Source organism: Scardinius erythrophthalmus (genome assembly GCF_964197995.2).
Source record: "Scardinius erythrophthalmus genome assembly, chromosome: 21".
NCBI lineage: Eukaryota > Metazoa > Chordata > Actinopteri > Cypriniformes > Leuciscidae > Scardinius > Scardinius erythrophthalmus.
Window position 1 is genome coordinate 30,080,504 of NC_138241.1, and position 20,614 is coordinate 30,101,117.

Below are 20,614 nucleotides of genomic sequence, written 5' to 3' on the forward strand. Positions count from 1 at the left end.
CCCTGGGCCGGCAACAGCAGTTAATTTGCATTTAAAGGGCACACACTAAAACAGCGCTTTTTTCTGAGCCCCAAAAAATGACAATTTAAACATGCTGTAAAAAATAATCTGTTGGGTATTTTGAGCTAAAACTTCACATACATACTCTGGGGACATCAGAGACTTATTTTACATCTTGTGAAAAGAGTCATAATAGGTGCCCTTTAATGTTTGGGAAATTTTAGTTTACAAATCCACATTTGTTCCCTCCTACTGTTATCTTGATTTATTAAAGCCAAAGCTAAATCTGCAAGAGTTACAGACTGTAACATTGTTTTACTATATGTTTGATTATTATGTTTGAAAAACATTTTTAAGTTTATTTAATGTTTATTGCTAGAAAGTAAAATAATCACAAAATGATATTTAACTTTCATACTTTCAAAGTATCACATTTTAGTAATAAGAATAAATTGCAGACCATACATATACTAGTATCAACTAAAAGATTTCACATTTAAAATTCATTTGGCCTCTCGAGGTGTACAAAATCATTTTATGAAGGATAACCATCCCTTTGTTCAATTTTGACTCCCATTCATGAAAAGTTCCTTTAGTGAAATGAGGCAAAGGAAATTACTTATTTCTAAGAACTCATTATTTAATATCTGTGTTTAAGGCTTTTGACTCATAAATAATTCAGGCGAGAGTTGTTAAATCAGAATAGTACTCACTCCGAAGAATCTATGAAGTATATTCCCAGAGCTCCGATGCTGAGTGCAAAGACCAACACCACCTTGAGGGGGAGAGAAAAAGAAAAGAGAGAAAGGGAAAAGATATAATTAGTGAAGGTCCACTGAGAACAGTACCACTTACAGAGAACAGATTAATCCTGGAGCTGTTCAACAATGAGCACAACTTATTTCTGCCCATTACATGTGTGGATGAGACGTAATAAACAGAAAATGTCATAAAACTTTAAGTGATCTCACCAAATCACGCTGTGTCTCAAACCTGTGTGTCCTTGTTGAATGAATAGCCTAAATTAATTTTAAAAAGTCTTACTGACTCCAAACCTTTGAACGGTATTGGATGCTTTCACACCACACAGGCTTTACAAAGGAAAAGTGTGTATAGGCTTGTGCAAATCACAGGCTTACACTTACTGTACGTACTCATAATGTCGACGCTCTGAAAACAGGGAAGCTCCTGTGCTAGCAGGAGAGGGGTGTGTGGAGCACAAAGCTCCTGAGGTCAAAACACTTGATCTTTTCTGGGCCGCTGCATGTGAGATATATAGTACACTATGACCATATCAGGTGATATCGAGACAGCTGCTATCAAATGGCTGCTTTGTTATGGTGTGTGGTGGAGTAGTACACATGCATATACACCCAGCGAAAGTGTAAGACAAGTGCGTTTACTCTCAGACTGTGTGGCAACCACAACCAAGTTGGAAAGAGCAATATGAGATAAAATCAAAGAAAGGAGAAAATCTGTCATGCACAAACTCATCACCACCCTTACAAAATAATTACATGATTTTCTGTGCACTAACAATAGCGAACTATATTATTCATACAACCATATCCATATAATACCGTAGCTGCTCTACAAAAACATTAACATTCACTAGTACCAGGGATAATGTCACTATTAGTAGAACTCATTTGTCAGTGAGGCGTTCAGACATTCTGCTGTAATCTGACTGTGGAAACAGTAGATATATGCTGAGATATAGAACGTGCCTAGTAACAATTACATATCACATTTAATGTGGCAGCAGAATACATGACCCCAGCATGTTCAATTGTGGTGCTTATATGAGGAACACAGGTTTGAGTCTTCATGCAACGTGTCCCAATTTCATCATCCCCCTCTATTCACAATAACTTCCTGTCAGTCCCACTATAACGGTCTGATAAAAAGCCACTGGTAATCCTGCAGCTCACTTGAACTTGTGATGGTGTAGCCTATGTGAGCAAAATAATTTGTGATGCTACCAATTAGGACCTGTTTGATTTAAAAAAAAAAAATACTATGCAAAAGCTATAGTTTTCTTTGAATAACATGCTTGTTATTCTTTAGAACATTCTTTAGAAACTGAACGAAATACGCGGTATACATCTGTCTGAAATATAGCATCTGAACTGCAGACCAAAGAAAAGGCAGAGTTGTGCAACACTTGTGATTCAAGAGCAGAGATGTGGAGTACCCAGTAAGTAGATTTTTGGCAGACTACCATATTAGTTTAAAATCCCTGCACAGCAAAAAAAAAAAAAAAAAAAGCAATATGATGAGATTTATACTGTTGTTTCTTATTGAGTCTACTAAATGAGGTCGCTTCTAAAGCAACTTCTTGTTTCAGATCTCTAATCCATGCTACAGTTTGCCAGTTTCCATATTGAAAATAATGAACAGTCTATCAGTGTTTACAATAAGCAATTAAGCATGAACAAAAAATTTTAAACAGTCTAGCTAAAGTGTAGCTAAAATCTTATAATAAAATGCATAGTTTCTGTGCTGGCTTCTGACTGGACAATACAGCATTCCAGCTATGCAGAAATACACAGTTTATGACTTGAAACATGTTCACTATCACTGCACATGTTCTCCTATTTGAAATTTTAGCCCTAACCCTTGCCCCTAAACCTAACCCTATCCATTACTTATCTCTAAAATCAGAGGGAAATTATAGGTGAATAACTGATGTGTGATTACCTAACCCTTGTTCTAAGCCTAAACTGGTCCCTCAAAACTGATTGGTTGATTGATTGTAATGTTGTTCCAGGATCAACAAAGATGTTGATACAGGAGCATGTTGTACTTGGTGAAATCATGTTCACCCACTGAACACCACGCATAGAATAACACTGTACCGTTTACATATTTGGCACCTCATGAAATTGCCGTAATAAATAATATTTGAATAAATAATGTGTTCTTTTACACAGTAACTGTTTTCAAAAACCAGGCATCCTAGGCCAGGCTAACAACTTAAGCTGTGACTATATTACCAATCGAACACAACCTCTTGTACCGTACTGATTAAATAAAGCACACAATCAAAGTTGTCTTGAAAAGCGTGTCAAAGAACACTCTAGGCACTCTAAAACTGGAAATGGAACAAGTCCTGTCACTGGCCGAGGTTAAGTTTCGAGGTGAATGGAAAAGTCTCTTTGTGTGGTGTAAGGTGAATGGCCCTTCTTGACCCTTAAGGGCCAAAGGGCTATTGGCCGGAGAGTGGACATCTCAAACATTAAAGACTGGAAACTGTAGCTGCCAGAAAGGGTGTTTGTGTATCCAACAGAGGAGAACTATACTGGCTTACTTCAAGAGTTCAGTGGCAGGGGTCTATTTGAGAAGTAATTCTACACACGGCCAGGTTCTGCACCAACGATTAGCTCTTTTTCAGTATTATCAGGCACAATGATTCATTGTGTGCTTGTGCACAAAATAACTGGACCAAACATGGATCATGTTACGTGTCATGTTAACATCACTCAGGCTGTTCATTATTGGGGGTTTTTCCATATAAATTTTTTTTTTATATAACGTAGTTGTTATGATTTAATGGTTATAATTTTAGCATCTAACAGTGAAATCCAAAAAAAAAAAAAAAAGCCATAACCCTCCTGTTATTTCTTATTAATATCTATCAACATATACTTTAATATAATTAAGATGACACACATTATTTAACCAAATTAAAACATTATTTAACCAAATTGATCATTGTACAATGGAAACTAATGTTAGTAATTATCCTCTATGTATAGTGTTCAGTGCTGTGTTTTGTCATAGCTGTTACTATTTGGAAAAAAGGTATTTAAAAAAAAAATCGTATTCAGAATCGATTAAATACTTTTTTTTTTTTTCGCTGGGTTTACCCTGATCCTCATGAGGTGCCAAATTAAACTGAACCAAACGTGATGCGTTTATAAAAGTTGACAACATTTTTAACTGGACACACCATCTTACAAAATGCTCAAAAAAAAAGAAAGAAAGGTATCATGTCTGTTGTTGTTGTTGTTGTTTGTTTTTTGCATGAATTCTTTTATGCACGTTTCATTTTATTTAATATATTTTACTCTTTTTCAGGATTTGTTGATGATTTTACTTCTTAGGATTCGTTGATGAATAGAAAGTTCAAACAAACAGCATTTATTTGAAATAGACAGTTTTGTAACAATGCAAAAATCTTTACTGTCACTTTTGATCAATTTAATGCATGCTTGCTGAATTACTTTTCAAAAAACGAATTTGACCCCAAACTTTTGAACTGTAGCGTATGCAACTTCTTACCGTGCAAATTAAGTAAAGCTGCCACACACAAAAAAACACTCAAAAAAACATTTCCCTGGAAGGACCTAAAAAAGCAGTTGGTGAACCATTTTGTCTCTGCGGTCCTCAACAATGCTCATACTGCTTTACACAGGGCTTCTTTTCAAGTTCATAAAGCAGTTGGCTTAGCTTAACATTATCCTGTCAAAGCAATAAACAAAACCTCTTGAAGAAGCCGGATCTCTGCATCCATTATTGATGACCAGAGGCTGATTATTTTCATGCAGCCTGTATTTGGATTGATATCCCACATTGTCTAGTTTGAAAACACCTAGATGCATTTTTAATTGGACCTCTTTGTCTGGGTGATAGTGAGTTCCAGTGAGTAGCAGCTGGAGAAAGAGAAGCTGTGCAGCTCAAGATAAGCAGAGACACTCCTCCCCCACTGCAAGAGATGCTACACACTCCAACATTATTCAGAAGAGCTGCTTTTGATCAAAGATGCTGGTGGAGCACATTAATGCCGTTTTCGTATTTCAAGGCGAATGTCCTCCATTTGACTTCATAGTTAACTTCTTCCACAAGAGGGCACAGTGTGCTTGCTCTGTGGGTGTATTCAGACTGGCCGAATCAAGGGCCTTCAGTGCTGTGCTGAGTCCTACAGTAGGTAAGACTAAATATCTTGACAATTAAAACAGGAAAAGGCCTTTAAACAGAATTCAGCTATAGCGTTGAATAAATCCATGAAAGACAAATACCACCAAACACTCACTTCCTTGTAGCTGAATAGTGGGATTTGTCACTGTGGCTGGTTACTGAAAAGCTGAGCATTTGAGCCTCCTGATGAACTGAGACGATAAGAGACAACGTCTTTAAACTGACCCAGTTATTCATCTGGAAATGTCGGTGCCAGCACTGTGCCCATCTCCCACACAAGCTCTCTGCAAACCCATTACAACAATTACGGCACTGGAGGAGCAAAGGATTCGCAAACATATACTGTACAAACCCATCAAAGAGAGAAGGATTTTGGGATATGGAGGATTTTGCTGCCATTCCCAAAAAGATGACAACAAACATAAATTTGATTGCAAATGAGTCAATGGCACATACTTTTCAACACACGTGCCAAGTCCTTAGAAATGTACTTCTTTGTATTCATTTTTCGTATTTGCTTTCATATGGTTTTAAAAAACAACCATTTTCAACAAGTTTAAAATTAATGACTCTAAAAATGTCATGTGGTGTAACCATTAGGGCTGCACGATTTGGGGAAAATGTCATATTGCGATTATTGAGGTCAATAATGCGATTGCGATAGCCATATAATAAACAAATGGTTTCATGAGTCAACTTGCTTAGTTCTCAAGAAAAATGCACACACAGATAAGTGATAATGCCAAAAATTACAAATAAATACAAAATTAAATAATGACATCTTTGCATTACTGCAAACTTGTTATTGTCTCAATAGTACAACAGTATAAAATAAATAGAACATTAAATAAGAACATTTGTATGTTCATAAAAATAAGATATTTTGAATATTCTGTACAGACAAACAGGGACATTTAAGCAGGATGTTTATTGTGATTGTCAAAACATTTGGTAACTAAACAGAATTTTGTTAAGTTCAGTGACAATATGTTACATGGTACAATGACTGGTAGACTACTGTTTTATTGTTATTGTTCTCCAGCTGTTTTATTGACCTCTTTCCGTGGCTGAAAAACACTGATTGATCGATATTATGTATGAGGCATAAACATTTCGGTATCTTTCAGCACACCTTTGTTCCTAACACATTGTTCATTCGTGTTTATTTACTATGAACTATTTACTATTAACTAGTAAAGAGTAAGAGATGTTCGGTTCATGACCACGACCTGTCACGTCCCGTTTACAAGCGCCAAAACGCCATTGTTTGAATTTCATAATAAAATTAACAGAATCTGAGAGCTGATGATTTTTTTTATATCATAAGTAACCTGCTCTGTCTAGTCTGGCGGTGTCAGTGTCCTCTTTGCTGCGCGATTTTTCTCTGTGTTAAAAAATGGATGTGTGGCGTGAGAGTGTGTGAAAAGTGTCAATTGCGTGAGTCTCACGCTGAATGAGTGAGATTTGGCAGCCCTGCTCTCTCTGCTCAGTGTCGGTTATCTTATAGTCAAAATATCGTCATATAACAGAAGTAGATTTTTTTCTGGCCACCAGTTCAGTGTCCGTCTGCTCGGCATCATCTTCACCTGTTCTCCGCACTGCCGGAAAAAGTCATGACGTGACCATACGTGCCACTGCCTAAACTGAAACTGACTGGTCTTCTTTTTATAAGCGGTGTAGAAAATGGGCAAACAGCTCTCAGAGAGAATGGGTTGTCATGTCCACACATTAGGGCTGGTCCGAATACCATTTTTTGAGCTTCGAAGCTTCGGTAGTAATGAACATCGAATATTTGAAGCTTAGGAGAGAGGGTGCTGAACATATTCTTCTCTCTAATAAAGGCAGGAATCTCTATGTGTCTGTATGTCCGTTTGCATTTTGATTATTTCGACAACCGTTCATCCAATCGACTTCACAAGGGAGTGCAGTGACGATTTTGGTGCAATATAGATAGACACGCGAGACGCGACACGTTCAGAATTAATAAACTTTTAGTAAACTACAGAACAGCGCGAGCGGAAAGCGGCACACCTCACGTGGGAATGGCTTATATGCTCCGAGAACGGACACTGCACTAGTGATATAAAACGCACACACACATGTCTGTTAACTTAAGCAATACTTTTAAGGTAGTCTAATATTTTTCTGACTAACAAATTACTGACACAGTAAAGGGTAGATTTAAATAAAGAAAAACGAAATATAAATAAAGAAAAACGAAATTAAGTTAAATTAAAAACTAGATTAATTTAGATTGATAATAACGGGTAAAAAGATAAAACATTTTGTTTCTATTATTCTATTTTCCACAATGTCAAAGCAACGCAACTTAACCCAAAACACAAGCTCAGGCATGCACTTCGGTCCATACAAACTCCGCTGTTCTGTGCTCTAGCCAGAGAACACTCCCGTTGCTGGAACACGTTTTCCGCGTGTCTCATGCAGGCAGTGTGCAAACTCCAACCTGTTAACATGGGAGCCGAAATAAAAACGGACACGCCATGCAGCCAGTGTGTCGCCGGCCTTATTCAAGCGCGAATGAGAACCGTTTCACTGGGATTCCAGGTGTGCATAAAAAAAAAACAAAAAAACGGATATTCGAATGTCAGATTTTCAAATCGAATACCAACCCACCGAACGAATATTCGGGTCCAGCCCTACCACACATGCATTTATTTATTTCATAAAATCGCAGCATATAATTGCATAGGCTTGACATCGCGATTGCGATATGATTAATCGTGCAGCATTAGTAACCATCAAGCAAAAAGCAATGACATTTTCCTCACACATTGAATGCAGCTTAATTATTATTTTTTTTTTGTCTTTTTTGCAAATATTATAAATTATAAATCATATTATACAATTTAAACAGACCTTGCTATGTCATGAGGTCAAATGATCAGATATCTGAAAGTTTTTCAAAGATGCAAACGAGCATCAAGAGAAGCAGTGCAATTAAAAACAAAAAAAGGTTTACTTTCCAAGAACTTCATTTATTTAAATAAAAGAACAATTAATAAACGATTATATCAGGAGAGTTGTACCACCCAAAAATGTCCCTCAAAAATCTAAACATTTATTTTTATTTTATTTTATTTTATTCAAGTCATTGTATGAATTGCATCTTAATGTATTCAATAAATTATTAGATCCGAAATAAATTAATTAAACATCATGTTACTTACTCAATATTATGACCTTAACAGCTAAGCATATATGTGCATACTGCTCCTCATATAACCCATTACAAGAGGGAACACAGGTGCTAAAGAATTATTGTTTTAAATATAGCATGGTGTCTGCTTTGTACCGTTTCAAATTGCATCATGAAACTGGTGTTTACAGACCGAGTAAAGGATGAATCTGGATCCAAGGCTTCTCACATGGCCCAGTACAGTCATGGCCTGAAATATGACTCACAAACACACACACACACACTTAACGGAATACATAGGTTGATCCACTTTCAGAACTAGAACTACACAATGACTCACAAATACAAATAAACACACACACACACACACACACACACACACAATTTCATGTGACAAATTCCTACACATTTTCAATCGAGTTCACATCCTTTCTCTGTGTTGGTGCAACTGAATTCTAATTAGGGCATTTTGACTTCTCTCTGCCTCTTGGCAAGCCCCTTCAAAAGTGCACTTTAACAGATCCCATGAATAATTTAGCTGACAGGTGATGTAGCCAGCCTGCAGATGAGTCTCTTCATATTAGTGGCAGATATTGAGAGAAAAACCAAAAAAGCAAGTTGTGTAGTTCAGATGAAATGGCATGCAAATGAGCCGAAGAAACACTGTTTCCCCGCTACAGCGGTGATACCAAGTGATGTACGAGATTCCCACCTTCAAAGCTTTAAAGTACAAATCTAAAAACTGCTGCAAAATCTGAATTTGCGTTCCTCATTATTCCACCATGATTATCTAATAGATACATGGTCTTTCAAAAGACATTCTTGAAAGTTCAAAGTCAGGATGACAAGTGCTTTTAAATGTGTTGGCAAAAATGGCCAGCCCTCTGAGAATAATGATACGGGTGTTGTGATGTAAGAGTGATGCAGTGTTTCACACGATAAGAGTGAAGCTTGTATTGTGGTTTGACAACATATAAGAAGTATATTAATAATATATGTGAACAAAAGGATCTCTACCCCGACAACAAAAAGCATTGAAATTATATTAGATCCATATAATTGACGATCTGATCTGAACAAATCCTTAACCCTATTAAACAACTTGTTGCATGCCAATTAGTCTTCACTTTACTTTACATTATGTGTATCGATACTGAAATATCTGAAAGGGTTCCAATACTCCTTTTCTGCATCATCGATGCAGTATCGGCGCTCTAATAAAGCCGCCTCTCAGACAGCTAGCGAGTATCACCTTGGCTTCTTTTTTGTGGCGTATTGCACTTAAATGGTCAAATAAATACAAAATGATGTCAAAATGGCAGTCTTGGTGAGTATTCAGGTAAATACATTCAGTTTTGGAACGTAAATAGTTGAAAGAAAATGTATATTGTGTAACAGTTCACTTGATCCATGCATTAGCTCTTAAAGTGACGGCAGCCTATAAACTTGTTGCTGTCTATCATGTTAATCAGAGAACAAAAGACAAAGAGAAAATCACTCACTGCTCTTAACTGAATAACTTTTGTAACTTTAACAGTGATCATTAATCTGTATTTATTTTTTACAATAAAAATTATTCAGTGTTATTTTACATTTGTTTACTTTCGTTTTTATAAAAAAACACCTGAAAAGCTTACAGCCATGTTTATTTAATTTGTCTATTTATTGTATTGTATTTATTTGTACTATCATTTGCATTACTATTTTTATTGTTCATATTTTATTACTGACTGTTTACTTGTCTTGTTTTGTAAATTCAACGTTTAAAATAAAACCTCCCTGTGCTGTGTGTAAGCTATTACAACAAAATGACCCAAATTATCAAAAGATTATGAGATAACAAATTAACCGTATGGCGGTACATATAGCAGTTTTCCCTGAGGTATCGAAAATTGTATCGAATGTCGATATTTTTTAAGTTGGAAATTCCAGTATTATGACAACACTATACACAATAGATTGTGCATCAAAAGTGATCAACAAAAAATATTTAATTTACTTTCAACTATTTGCTACAAACAATATTCCTCAATGTTGTCAATATTCAGTGACATGTTTTATTTTATTTGTTTGTTTTCATTGTTTTTTAGTTTAAGATTATTGTGAGTGTATTAATGGTATAAATGTTTTTAATGTACTAAACTTTGTTTCTAAATACTTTTCTTTTTCCATTTTCCCTTAATGTCTTGAGTTTTAATGCTTCTGAAACAAAATTATGTTAAGAAACATGTAAGTAGCTACATGCATTACATTGATGGCATTCAACTAAAAAAAAAAAAATATTTCAAATAAATGCTGCTCTTTAGAACTATTCTAAAAAGATCCTATATCTATTCATTAAAAGATCCTTAAAAAAATGCACAATTTCCACCAAAATATTAATCTTCACAAATACAAAAATGTTTCTTAAACACCAAATCAGCATACTGGAATAATTTCTGAAAGGTCATGTGACACTGAGTAAATAAGCAATGGCTGCTGAAAATTAAGCTTTGCCATCACATGATTAAATTACATTTGTAACTATATAATTACTTTAAATTATAATATTATTTTACAATATTGCTGTTTTTACTGTATTGTTGCTCAAATAAATGCAGCATAGTAACACCATAGCAACCAACTAACACTCCTGAGTACTCAAGCAAGTTAATAATCTAAAGTTGAACCAGTTAAAATGTCATCTTTGTAAGAACATACAGATCCAGAACATGATGAGCCAAAACATATTTTTCAGTTCAGTGCATTTAGAAAAATGCTAACACAACAATATGACTGTGTTTAACGGCAGGTTTCCACAGGAGACACCACAGAGCAACTGATCAACCAACTCGCTTAAAACCACATGGGAGGAACCCTGCAGGAACCTGATGAGGTCCAGTCACGTCAATCAGACAACACAAGCATCAAACTGAGGATTAATAACCTAACCACAGTCCTCACACCGTCCAATCACAACCACAGATATGTGTGCATCAATTGGCTACGAGATTAAATTGAAAATGTATATGTTAAGTTTCACTTCAATTCTCATTAACCTGGGTAAACAACCTCCTGGGGCCAATTGAAAAACAACAGCAATAAACAAAAAACCACACAATTAAATAATCAGTTTACCTCAGATCAGCACACCTGCCAGAATTCCATATTTATGAGCACATACCGAGCATCACAACACAAATATTATCATTCAGCCAGGCTGCCCACACAAACACAAGCTCCCCGATGCAATGCCAATGCTTTAATTATGTAAATAATCAAGTGGTAAGCCACTGTACACAGCTCAAGGGATAAAAAATGTCTTTAGCATGACCCATCTGATTCAAATGCAGACGCACAGTCAGGAAGCAATATCTTGAGTGAGCGCACTGTTTGCCGTGTGGACTGGTGAATAATTCACCACCTGACTCCATGGGAAATGGCACCTACTGGACACTGTCTTCCAATTACCCTCTCAGTGGGAAACACAGCATTGATTTGTGAAGACGCTGGGTTTTAGAGCAGATAGCAGATAGACATATAAACAACATAAATATATTCCTGGGGTGCCGGAGTGAAACCTACCATCGAATTGAATTAATCTGCTCACGTACAGAAAGCAAATTCAACATCGTTGTGTTTGAGAGAGGTGTGCTATTGCCGTTGAAAGAAATTAGACCTTTTTTTGCTTTTTAGATTCAGAAGTCAATTCCACAGCTAAGCCACTGCATTAATGGCACACTATGTAACGTTTGGTCCTTTGGCAGTTAAAAAACAAAACTGCATGCATTTTGCAGAAAAACATATATATTTTTTTAAACAGATGATTATCCAGAGGTTTGAGATTTAGCTGCTTTATTTACATTCAAATTTGAAAAACGTACTTAAAATGTGTTATATCACTAAAACAATTTGGGGATACAGTACATTTCAACTGAAAAACCCATATCGGTCGACCTCTAATAAATACTAATTTTGGCACTGTGCTGGGTTGTTACTTAATGTCAAACGGCAAATCTGCAAATCAAATTGCCAGACAGTTTGAATCCTTCGATTTAATTAAGCCTGGAGTTGTTCTTAAACATGTATCCCATCTGTCCCCACATAGAAAGAAACATAAGGGCCAAACCCTTATAAAGTCTTATTCAGGCAAACAGCATCATGACCTCTTGAAGCTCAGCAGAGGGGCTGCTGTCTTATCTGTCTAGTGGTGAGTTAGCACTATGGACAGGACATTGTACTGATGAGAAAGGTATTCTGAAGTCAGACCCTCCAAAGCACAGAGACACTGAGAGGACCACATCCACGTCAGCTCACTCATTTCATTCAAGTACACACGTTCGTCTCTCTTATTCTATTTCCATATCCACCACTCAGCTGCATCCTCCAGATTTAGGACCTGTGAGCAACTGTACACTGTGACAAAATGTATTATTCTGTAATGTTGCAAAATGCTACTATTATTACTAGTGTACTGAACACCACACAGCCATATTCCCATCATGCATTCATTATATGTACGCATTAAAGAGATTATTTTCCAAAGAAACCTATTAGCATAATTTTTGGCTGCGAAATGAGCCCATACATTGCTAGATTGACTTTTGATTGGTTGCTTAGGTAGCATCAGTTACGACGGGTTGAACATTATAAACCAATCAGTAAACCAATCAGTAAACACGTTGTAATGTTACGCACTGTCTGCCATCTGTTTCTTTTTCTTCATATATACAGTATATATGTATAAAATGTTTTCAATGGCCCTTTTATGAAGTTTACCTTTTATGAATTTGATTAATTTTATGTTTCTTTTCTTCATACAGTATATATAATTTCCTGTTTCAGTGGAAATTACGTCAATGCATCATACAAAGCTGCGCGTTGCAAGCCACTTTAGTGGGCCATTAAAATAATTAATCTTGCCTACTCAAAATATTTTTTTAAGAAAAATAAATTAAATGTAAGAAATGTATATTAAAATTAAGAAATGTTTAAATAATAAATGTAAATATAAAGTTAATCAAATTTATAAAAGGTAAACTTCATAAAGGGGCCATTGAAAACATTTTTCTTTCTTTTTTTTTTATCTCAGAGGTTCAAACTTAAATTGAAAAAACTAAAGTCTTGCACCATAAGGTATAACACAACACAACACATGAATCCTTTGGCACCAAATTTCATGTGACTAGTTTTTCATATTGATTTTTTTTTTCTCGGTTTCCAAAAACTACAGCCTACAGTCATCACTAACATTACATCCTGCACAGCACTCACAGCCAAAGTCAATGGCTAACACCTTCAGCAAAATCTTAGCCAATACCGCTCATTTGGCAGCTACATTTCTGAGAAACTGCAAAAACGTTGCTGTAAATAAAGCATCCATCCACTGACAGCTTTGGCCTGACAGATGCAATAAATACAAGTGGCTTCATCGATGTCCTGAAACTAGAGGTGCAAATGGCCCCTGTACAATTAACACTCCAAGTCGGGTGGGACAGACCAACTTTATCTCAGAGACAGTTGATTTATAGCGAGGACAGAAACAACAGATGAATCGACAGCAGTTCAAGGGGAACATCTGGGCATCCGACAGTGGCCCAGGTCCATGGCGCGGAGAATTCCCAGCATTTGGTTCTCACTGCACTGCTGCCCGCACTTAACATGGCCAAGATCTTTCAGGATTAATGGCCTTGTGCACATGAAAACAAGAATCGAGTCCAAATAAGCCACATGCCATTTTCCATGTGGCGTCCGGCATGTCATTTTGAGACGGCACAAATTACAGGCCAGTGATCATCATCAGATCCATAGCTCTATTGTGACATGCTTGGGATGCAGCTGATTTAGTTATCTGATCTACAGCGTCAGATTCTCCATAAGCCTCAGCACCAAAAACAATCTTCGGATCTCTGACATGCTCAATTTATTGCAAAATATGAGCTTCTAAACAGACCCTGGACCCTTATTTTTCCTTCGATAACGGTTTAAATTATTTGAACCATCCAGACAGATGAGAAACAAGCAGCCGTCAGATGTCCCAGTATTGAGCTTATCTAAAATGCGGGCTGACGGCAGATATTGAAGAGAGCACAGACAGGTTGACATGTAGGAAAATGATGTGTCAAACTGAGATGATCTCTGAAAGAGGACACCGCCGACCTGCAGTTGATAGGATGAGGCACCTTGTCACAAAGATGAAGCGCAGTGTTGTTTTGGTGACCTTGACTGACTTCAAAGCCATGGAATATTAAAGAGGTGCTTCACAAGCCCCCGTCATCAGTGAGAAAGAACGAGCGCTGATGTGATTGGTCCAGCTCAGAGGTGGGAGGATGTAAAAGTATGTGACCAGAATTCAGACTGGCTCCCTGTGGAGCAGCCAAACAGGTCACCCGCTGCCTCACAAGGACGTGAGATCAAGCATGTACATCTCCAAGAAAGATGACGCGAGCTGTGCTTTATCATTGCCAAGGCTTCTAGGGCTAATTGCTCTGGTGTATATACACATATACTGTATATATGTATATACTGTATATATTTATATATTATCTCTCACAGCAAGCCACAGCTTGATTCACAATGATGCTTGCTACAGGCAGGAAACATAAAGGTTTAAAACATGGGTCATTGACAAATATGTTCACCAAGGCTGCATTTATTTGATCAAAAATACAGTAAATACTGTAATATTATTAAATCATTATGATTATGAAATATTAAAATTATAACGTTTTATATTATAATATATTTTAAAATGTAATTTATTCCTGTGATGCAAAGCTGGATTTTCAGCATCATTACTTCAATCTTCAGTGTCACATGATTGAATGAATTAGATTGAAAATAGATTTTTTGTAACAATGTAAAAGCATTTACTGACAATTTTGATCAATTTAATGCATTATTGCTGAATGAAAGTATTCATTTCGGTAATATTTAACCCAAAAAATTGAATGTATATTTTTTAATTATTAATTGCATTTTTGAATAAATTAATACATTCGGACAGACAAACAATACAGTTTCTTTTGGAATATAGTTTGTGACACTGTAATTTAGTCATTGAAAATATCTAAAATTACTAAATTACAATTATTAAAAAAATACTATAAGTTACTAAACAGCGAGGCAAGTCTGTGTGCTATCCGTTTGGCCAATTGAATGATTAACCCACTGGGGTCGACAAACGCGCCCGCGCGTTTTGCTGGATTTTCGTCACATTTTAGCACAATAAACTTAAATTACTCCGTCATTTATGGTCATATAGAAAAAAGAAATATAAAAAAAGAATCTGTGATATTTCTACTTTTGTATGTGTCCACTTACAATCAAATCAAAACATTGTGCTTTTGTAAAATAAAGAAAACAAACAGGGTGTGCTTTCTGCCTCCCCATTGCGGTAAACTTTTTTTTCTTGAGCACGTCTATAAACTGAAACAAAACTCAGCGAATACTTGTCACACATTTATGAGCCATATACCTTTATAAACATTTAAGTGTGTACTTTTAAATGATCGGATTCAAACTGAAAACAAATATTTTCTGTTTAAGTAATTTGTATAAAACCAACAAGATGTCCAGTATCTCAAACGCTTGCTCATTATTTTTAATTTGACCACGCCCACGCGCGCAAAAAAGAGATTCACATGCAAATCTCCACATGGAACGCGAACGCGCTCATTACCTCAAAAACAAAGCACGAAAAAACTTCACAAGTCTCAGCTTTTCGTCGAGTTTGAAAGATGCGCTGTGAGCTTACATTGGATTTACCTCAGAAGAAGAAGAACACGATTTGAAGACAAGAAAGATGTAAGGTAAGAAATTCTTACATATTAGTTTGTTATTGTTATAACTGCAGCTAGATATATGGTGAATATTATAATATTTAGACCCGTGTTTACTGTTACTGTGTTTGTGGATATCTGCTCAAACGTAGATATGTATATGGTAACCATAATGTTTCATATTTTGGATTGCGATCGCGTTTGAATGTATCATATTTTGGAACGTGATCGCGTTTGAAAAGCAAAACGCACCAAACGGCTTCATGTTTTTACTATCATCTCATTTCATATCATCATAACGAATGGAAACATTTGAAGTAACATATGATAATCAATATATTTTTCTCTAGCTTATTTGTTACAGAAATCTTTTGGAAGATTTACAGGCTGCTATAGGTTATTGTTATTTTATTATTTTATGCAGCACTGCGCATAAACTATGCCTACAAGGCACAACAAACCTGGTGTTCATTATATTATATATTGTTGGAAACATTTGTGTGTGTGTGTGTGTGTATTCTGTGAATTTTAAAAAGCAATTTTAACCAGAAAAATCTAAAATGTATTCCCAAAATCGTGCAGGCCTTTCTCTTGATATCAGTATGTTCAATTTTTTTTTTTTTTCAGGGCCCAGATGCCACTGAGTCCTGCTGACTTCAACATTCACATGAGTCTCTGTACATGAACATGGTAAAGTGAATCCTCAGGATGGCTTGAAGACATTAATACATATAGACAGCCCAGGCTCATTCGAAAAACTTACCTGTGGCAACATTTTAGCAAAACACAAAATACGTTGCGTCGTGCACGTTTCGCGACAGTTTCAAAGTGAAATGTCAGCGAGTGGCGGTAAAAGCGTGTTTAGTTTTTTTCTGGAACAGATGAACGTGAATATGGCAAACGTTTTATTACGTCAGAGTTTGTACGCATCACTGCAGTTCTGAGTGGCGCTAAAATATTAAAGCAACAACATGGAACTTTTCCTCTGCGGTCGCCCTACAGGTTGGAAGCGGAATTGTCCATTACCGCTGTCGTAAAATGATTTACGGTTACTGTATATGAAGCATGCAGGTTTTTTTCATATGGGCAATGATAATATTATTAATCTTCCCCCTTTCATAATTTATACATGTTTAGTAGACTAAACATTTTAACTCAAACATTTGCGATTTGCATGTCGATTGCAATGCTCAAATCTGAACGAGAATGATAGCGATAGCATCCTAACCATCTAAAACTACCATGTTAGTGTTTACTAGCTACCAGATTGATAATTCGCTCATCTTCTAGCTGATTCATGAAGATAAATGGAGGACCAGATAGTTTCCGTAACGTAGCCAGGCAGACAACAGATTAGAAAAACTAAAGATAGTATGCAAGCAATTTACAGTTACTTACTAGTTCAACAGCATGACGGCCAAGTCAGCATCGGTCTGGTAACTCTCCTCCTCCATAAGCTAACGCCAGCGAGCAAACGCTCGACCAATATTGATCCTCGTCCTGCCTTTCAGTTTATCACTCTCCCTTTTCCTCTTCCGACTCTACTCCGACAAAACTTTGGACTTCTTACGTTTCGCTGCTGCTTCAGCCATGACGAAAACAGACGTACAGTACGAAAACAAACGCGCTGGTTGGCCACATTTGAGGAAGTGGTGGGCAAAGTGACGTATGCCGTAAAGCAGTCGAATTTTGTAGTTCTTTTTGAGCGCTGGTTACTACCCGCACCCCGAAGTTACATTGTGCCAGTAAAAGCGATACAGACCCCGTCAGGCTCTGGCAGACGTCTCATTCAACCTACTGTAAGTCGATGTACTATCACAAGGGTCTTGGAAATATATTATGAAGGTTGAAAAGTTACATGTTGTTACTTTAATGCCTCATCAAGTTTCAAAATAACGTACACCTACACTAAACCCTAAACCTACCAGATAGTGTTAACAAAAGCAAATGTGACATAAAACTTAATCGTAACCATGGCATTTTAGTTTGTTTTTGTACTTTAAGCTCTCATATATCGTGACTCGTCTTTCACGTTGATTAATCATTAGCATCCCTATATACTAACAAAGTATACTGACCCTATTTTTATGGACTTTTCTTCGAGTGTGGAGTTAGCAGACTACTTTAATTAAGGATGTCAGAAAGTGATTAATTTGTAAATGTGTGCACATCCAGGGAAAGGGCTGTTTTGCTTCTCAGCGTCGGGCTGTGTACGTATTTGTGCGTTCATGTGTGTTGAAATCAGGGAGGAAACGTGTGACATTTCCCTGCTGAGATTTGCGAGCGGCAGCAGCCATGTTTCTCTGGCCTTCTGTCACCGTGTCAGAGCTATTCCTGCCACAGCCTAGGGTAAGATCCCATAAACACACACACACACACACACACACACACACACACACACACACACACACACACACACACACACACACACACACACACACACACACACACACACACACACACACACACACACACACACACACACACACACACATACACATTAATGGACACTCTGGCCTATGCAATGCTACAGAGAATATCATCACATTAACATGTAAATATGTACACAAAATGTCACTAAAATGCAGTAAAATGCAAGTTCTCCTAAATTATTTGTCCTGGATACATACCTACAATGTTTTAATAAAAAAAAAAAAAGTCATACTGTAATCCCCAAAATTAATGTAAACACACTGATGTCTATGCAACAGCTGCAAATGTGAGCTATAAATAACCCAGAAGACGGCTCGTTTAAAGGTAAGTTGTGTATCCAACCCCAGAGAAAGTGTGTGAGTTTGTAAGATATGAGTGCTGTAGTGTATTCACTGTTGGGAGATTGAGTCACTGTGTCAACTGTCATTAGCGCTTACTGAATTATGAATCATGCATAGCGTGCTGATTCTACACTCAACATTCAGCATGAACATCCACACTCAGCATCCAGACCACTGCTCACTTACTCCACATCCAGAAGGAAGGGCAATAAAATGACTTCATGTTCCTTGTGTTCGTTCATTCTCCATGAAAACTCTTTACATAGTCTCAGAGCCAAACTCTTAGAGCTTGAGGTTCAACATGTCCCAAGATATCTGAAGTAGAGGACCACATGGAGGATCCAAGACCCGAGGACCTGTTGTGAGCAACAGTAAATGCAAACAAACTTCAACTCTCAAAAACTGCTTGCAGCCTTGCACACTCACATTTAAATAACATATTTCAAATCAGCAACAAAATCTGAGATGAACTGTCACATTCATGTTTTTTATGACGCTCAAATTATTTTTACAGCAATATATTTATATATTTACATATTTATATTACAGCAATAATTATTTTAGTTAAGGGCAAACAGTCAAAGTCTGAATTGACTTGAGATACAATTTTCTTTTTTCACATTTGTCATCCGTCACCATGACAACAAGTGGACTTTTGAAATTGGAATAATGAGTGGATTAAGCATGCTCTTTCAATCGACAAGAGAGGAATAACATGGATGGAGGATGGAATAACTCTTGGCAAGGAGGATGGTATGCATTGCAGTCAGGTACAATGGAGAAGGCTACTAACATTAGGTAAGACAAGGTTTTATTTTCACAACTTGTTTATTGACTTGTTAATAGCAATTTGCTGTCCTGACTTGTTAATAGCAATTTGCTGTCCCGATCGGGTCCAGTCGGGTCTGTGTCTTCCCGGCCAACTTTTAAATAATAGACGGGTCCGTGTCGGTTGCGGGTAGTATATTTATGGCATTTCTTGGTTCTGCACTGGTCTGGGTCTGTTCCACGTAGCACATTTACGGGTCTCTTCGGGTACAAATTTTTGGAGTCGTGAAGACCTCTAATCTGAAGACCAGCATCATACAGTCTTAAATATAAAGGTTGTTTATTGGCATTGATGGTTCCATGAAGAAGATTCGTGGACCCTTTCCACTGTTCTAAAGGTTCTTTATTATAAAAACAGGTTCTTTGGATTATTAAAATGTTGTTCACACTAACAACCAGTCAACACCGGACAGGAGCGGCACGATGCAATGCAACAAAAGACAACAGAACCCGGATTATCAGTGATGTTGTCTACACTGGATGCGGCACAACACGACGTGATTCAGCAAATTCCTGACAGTAAACTGATGCTTCATTCTATTTATGACATACGTCAAGCACTCGCGATACTTCTCATAGGAAGGACAAATTAATTTGGATCGTTCAATGGTCACATCCGGTGTAGACAAGGTGTGTAAGAATTAAATGGTTCTTTTATGGCATCGCTGTTCCTTTTGGAACCTTTATTTTTTAAGAGTGTATGACAAGAGTTTAGACACATTTACTTTAGTAAGTTTAGGAAATTAACAACAACAAAAAATTATCATTGTAATTATTAGGCATTATCATGAACTTCAACGGAGCCTTAATAATTACTGGCAGCCAGTTTTATTTGCGTATTATAATGAGTGAGTGATGTACAGAAGGATCTTCTGTTGCCCACAGCTGTTAATACTGGGTGCCAGTCATGCTGTTGTCATGGGCATTATTAGCGGAAATCATTCTTATTATGCATGAATAATAATTACATAAATCAAACCGGTCATATTTTTCTATATTGCAGCAATAAAAATGTGCCAATTAATGTGTCCATATCTTGTTTTGAAGGCTGACTCGCCTCATCTTCCATGCCATCTTATTTTCCATGCTGGTTTTTAACTGTGGCATAATCGAAGTCAGACAAACCTGTCCAAAACAGCACACTGGGAAAAATGATTTTTTTTTTTGCTGCTTGT

General features: G+C 36.8%; 1 protein-coding gene across 4 annotated transcripts in view; it reads right to left on the reverse strand.

Annotated features, from left to right (window-relative positions):
* The window catches only part of kcnma1a (potassium large conductance calcium-activated channel, subfamily M, alpha member 1a), a 180,017-nt gene that overhangs the window by 86,003 nt on the left and 73,400 nt on the right, over nt 1–20,614 (reverse strand). For all 4 annotated transcript variants that reach the window (XM_081351035.1, XM_081351034.1, XM_081351036.1 and 1 more), the window contains exon 4: nt 714–775. In XM_081351035.1, the coding sequence (XP_081207161.1) occupies nt 714–775 (62 nt within the window). The remainder of the gene's footprint in view (nt 1–713; nt 776–20,614) is intronic.